General features: G+C 45.8%; 1 protein-coding gene across 7 annotated transcripts in view; it reads right to left on the bottom strand.

The window, feature by feature from the left end:
* Positions 1–766: 766 nt before the first annotated feature.
* Positions 767–3,859, bottom strand: part of SACM1L (SAC1 suppressor of actin mutations 1-like (yeast)) — a 35,099-nt gene continuing 32,006 nt past the window's right edge. For all 7 annotated transcript variants that reach the window (XM_014548429.1, XM_014548426.1, XM_014548427.1 and 4 more), the window contains one exon: positions 767–2,427. In XM_014548429.1, coding sequence (XP_014403915.1) covers positions 2,291–2,427 — 137 coding nt within the window. In that variant the 3' untranslated portion in view covers positions 767–2,290. The remainder of the gene's footprint in view (positions 2,428–3,859) is intronic.

Here is a 3,859-nt window from a genome sequence, read left to right as displayed (position 1 = left end):
TTAAAAAAAAAACTATGAACAAATTCCTATGCACACAGCGGCAGCAAAAACACCTGGCGGGCCGGATAAATGTTTTCGGCGGGTTGCATGTAACCCGCGGGCCATAGTTTGAGGACCCCTGGCTTAGCTAATACACTAAATCTCTCATAAAATGCCCTGGAAAGGCACAGATCACCAGGCAGGGAAGGACACGGGAGGGCATGGTGGCAGAGAATTCCTGAAGCCCTTCTGCAGGAAGACAGCAAAGGAAGCAGGGACAGCCACTGCAGAGCCACACAGGGAGGGGCAGGACGCGCCCATGGCAGTTTCCCATGGTTCACGGGGGCTGTATATCCCAGAGGCCATTGCCCAGAACCATCTCACTCCCCTGTGCGTTCGAGGGCCTCCTCGGCACCAAGGTGTTCAGTCAGCATCCCCTGGCTCTCACTGACCCGGTGGCCTGAGAGAACATTTTCTAAAAAGCAATATTCCACTTCTCAATTGGGACCTGTATTATTTTTAAAAGTAAATTGCAATCTGGAGGGGGGACAGAGGACTTCTTTGTATGGACATTATACTTCACTAAATACTTCCCCGGTTTTATCTGTAACTAGGAAATAATTAGAAGGATGAACACAGTTTCTTAAGTGATAACTAGAAAGTAGGATTTCTGGTTCCTTTACATTGTCTAATTTTTATGTAATGACCTGCATTGCTTTGCAAGATTTTAAACATGTAATAAAAAAAGAACAATCCTTTCAAGACAAGTGCAGGAACGACACCAACAGTAGTTAGAAAATATGACATTTTATTTTCACTCAGGATGTACAGTACGTGAATTTGGAAGTGAAATCATTGCAAGGTTCTGCAGTGTAGAACCTTACGATCAGCCCACCATTAATTAGTCCATTCACCGCAAAGCAGCCGCACCAGGGTCAGCTCCATTTGTGCTGTAGTTGAAATGAGCTCTCAACGTTAAACACCCAGTAGCATGTGAGTAATAGGTTACAGCAGACATGAACTAAGTTTCAACATTTCATCTTTGGAACAAATTCTGCTTATTTACATGTTAAGAATAGGTATTCTAATTACTTTCCCTATTGAGAGTTTTAATGACTGATTTTACGCTACAGAAGGTTTGCCAGCTGTTACTTTTAGTTTCTAAAAGCAGTAACTTATTGTTTATAAAAGGTGATGTTGAAAAGGCGCTTTTAGAGATATTTGAGGAGAACAAGATTACTACTGAAAGAACTGCACATGTTTTCAAGCATAACACACATGGTTGCATATTTAACTGAGCTGTTTTAAGACAGTGGCAATTGTACTACCTCACATACTTTCCTACCATTTAAACCTCATAATTACAGTTTGAATATACAGTCTGACTTAGACCTCTGCACAGCCTCTAAAGCATGGTTTTCAGGTTTGTTTTTATACATAAATTAGAGCTGAAGTTGGTCCTTGATTTGAAAAACTGTGCTACCTGGAAGCACTACATCTTACACTATTGATGGCTAACAGCAGCTTTACAGGGGAAGCATCCCAGCGGTACCTCCCACACCACCGACCCCGGACAAGAGCCTCTCAGAGGCCCACGCTGCCTTGAAGGGTCCGGAGGAAGCAGCTGAGCAGCCAAGGGCAGTCCTGCAATCAGGTGACTTTGGACCATTAGCATAAGAGAGAAACTTTACAATCTTTGATTTCATTTATACCCTTTAAAAAAGGTACAGCATACCTGAACAGAAGCTGAGCTCCTAAGGCAGCCCCACAGAGACTCCCAGGAACACGGCCCCTTCTCTTCCCACCGCGAAGTCATGGCTGTGTTGTCAAGCTCCTTAATGAATGGAGAAGACTTACACTTTATAAGCAGAGCAGTTAGCGTCCATTAAACTTTTAAGAAGAGTCCGAAGGTGTGTAGGAAAGTATGCTTGCCAACAGTAATGCTTCCATAGTGACGATGAAACTGAGCTAGATGAACAATGGACTGTTTTACACAATGAAAGCTAGATTTTTGATATATATTACTTATTCTCCAATAGGTGATTAAACTGACAATGGACAGATTCCTTCCCTCCGTGAGCTGAATTCAGGTTATGTTTGAATTACAGAACAGCTTCAGATTATAAACACAGCGTCCGACAGTAGACATCACCAGGCAGATCACCAATGGTCAGTCAGCGCCTCGCACAGACAGATGTGCTCGGGGTAAAGGCTTCCTAAGACCTCGGCTCCTGTGGAAAGCGGGTCAGTAAAGACTCCAGTTCTGCAGGATGGAGTCTTGCAGGCCAAGCCGCTTTCCACAGACACAAACTCAGTCTATCTTTTCTTTCTGGACCAATCTGGGAGCATCGACAAAATCTTTGCCGTTGTAAAGGATAATAAAAAATGTTCCAACGCTTGCGACTCCCCAGAAGAGCACATAGGCCAGTGTTTCTGTCCAAGTGTCACCTGTTGATACAAAAAAACAAGGAGTTGATAAGTAAGTCATTTACTGAGACCAGAGCCAATATTCAGCCGTTCAGCACATCTTGGACATTAAAAGTTTACAAAATACAGAACCTCTTGCTTGAGCTTTAGGCCAGCAGTTCTCAAGCTCTGGCCGGGCTTGGTAGCCTATTTGAATAACATGTAACCAGTGCTGAGGGCACTTCTCAGCCCTGCAGCTCACGAAGGTCAGCAGCAGGCCAGGCGAGTTGGACTTTGCTGCAGTCCCTGAGGAGTGGACCTTGTGTACCCTGTCCGTGTGATCACACTGGCCTCCTTGGTGGAGAGGAAAGCAAGGTGGGGACCCACTCCTGAGGGCTGTGGGAAAGCATGCTGCATGGGGGTCCTAGTCTCTTAGATACCAAAGTAGGGACTGAAAATCAGACACTACTGTATATAAACTCCACAAGGCTCATTATTTCATAGCAAGCAACTGACATAAGATATTACCATCCACAGCATTCAGTATCTTTCTACTTAAAAACATAACAAAATCTGTGTGATTGCTCATTTTCCCAGCTCTTGAGTCTCAAAATTCTTCCTGGACAAAGGAGAAAGGCTGCTCCTCACAAGCCCCCTGCCCCCACCGTTCCCCAGACAGCTGTCAGGTACTCAGGCCATGCCCAGCCCTGGCTCTCCTGCCTCTCCAGGGCGGGGCTCTACAGGGAAATGCAAGTCCACAGTAAAAAATAAAAATAAAAATAGCACAACTAACTCAACAGTGGGGGGACTCCCAGGAAATGGCATTGGGCGGTGTTGTGAAGAAAGCAGTCAGAGGATTTGGGAGTAAACAGCCTGCAGGCCTGAGGGACCAGGAAGCACATGCTGGCTGGCCCTGTCCCCTTCCTTCTGCCCACACCTGACACAGGACCATTTGTGCCACACGGTGATCCCTATGCCCTCCAGCCCCGGGCCTGTTATTACACTATGAGCTAAGAAGGCTTTTTACCTTATTAGAGTGGTAAAAACAAACAGTGCACAACAGAGATCACAGGTAGTTTGCAAAGTGTAAACTATTGATTATCTGACTCTTGACAGAAAAAATTTGCTAAGTAAACTTAGCAAAAAAAAAAAAAGTAAGCCCTGTGTTAAAGCAACCATAGGCCGCCTCCTTCCCCACAGTGGCTGCTGCAATGCTGACCACCCGAGGGGATGCAGATGAGAGGGACTGGCTCCCTTCCAGGAGCGGGTGGGCAGAACCTGTGGTGGGGGTGAAACAGGAGTCCTTCGTTCAGCAAACTGAGCTGGGGACTTCCTATACCCCGGATGCAGGCAGTAACCAAGGAGAGAGACCGTCTATGCACTCAGGAAAGTGCTGATCCAGTGAGAGAGGGGTGTGCAGATCATTACCACCGAGAGGCACACGCAAAAAAGAAATCCTAGGTGCTTAGGAAGG

The sequence above is a fragment of the Myotis brandtii genome, unplaced genomic scaffold, assembly GCF_000412655.1.
Source record: "Myotis brandtii unplaced genomic scaffold, ASM41265v1 scaffold506, whole genome shotgun sequence".
Classification (NCBI taxonomy): domain Eukaryota; kingdom Metazoa; phylum Chordata; class Mammalia; order Chiroptera; family Vespertilionidae; genus Myotis; species Myotis brandtii.
This window is presented reverse-complemented; position numbering and strand designations above follow the sequence as displayed.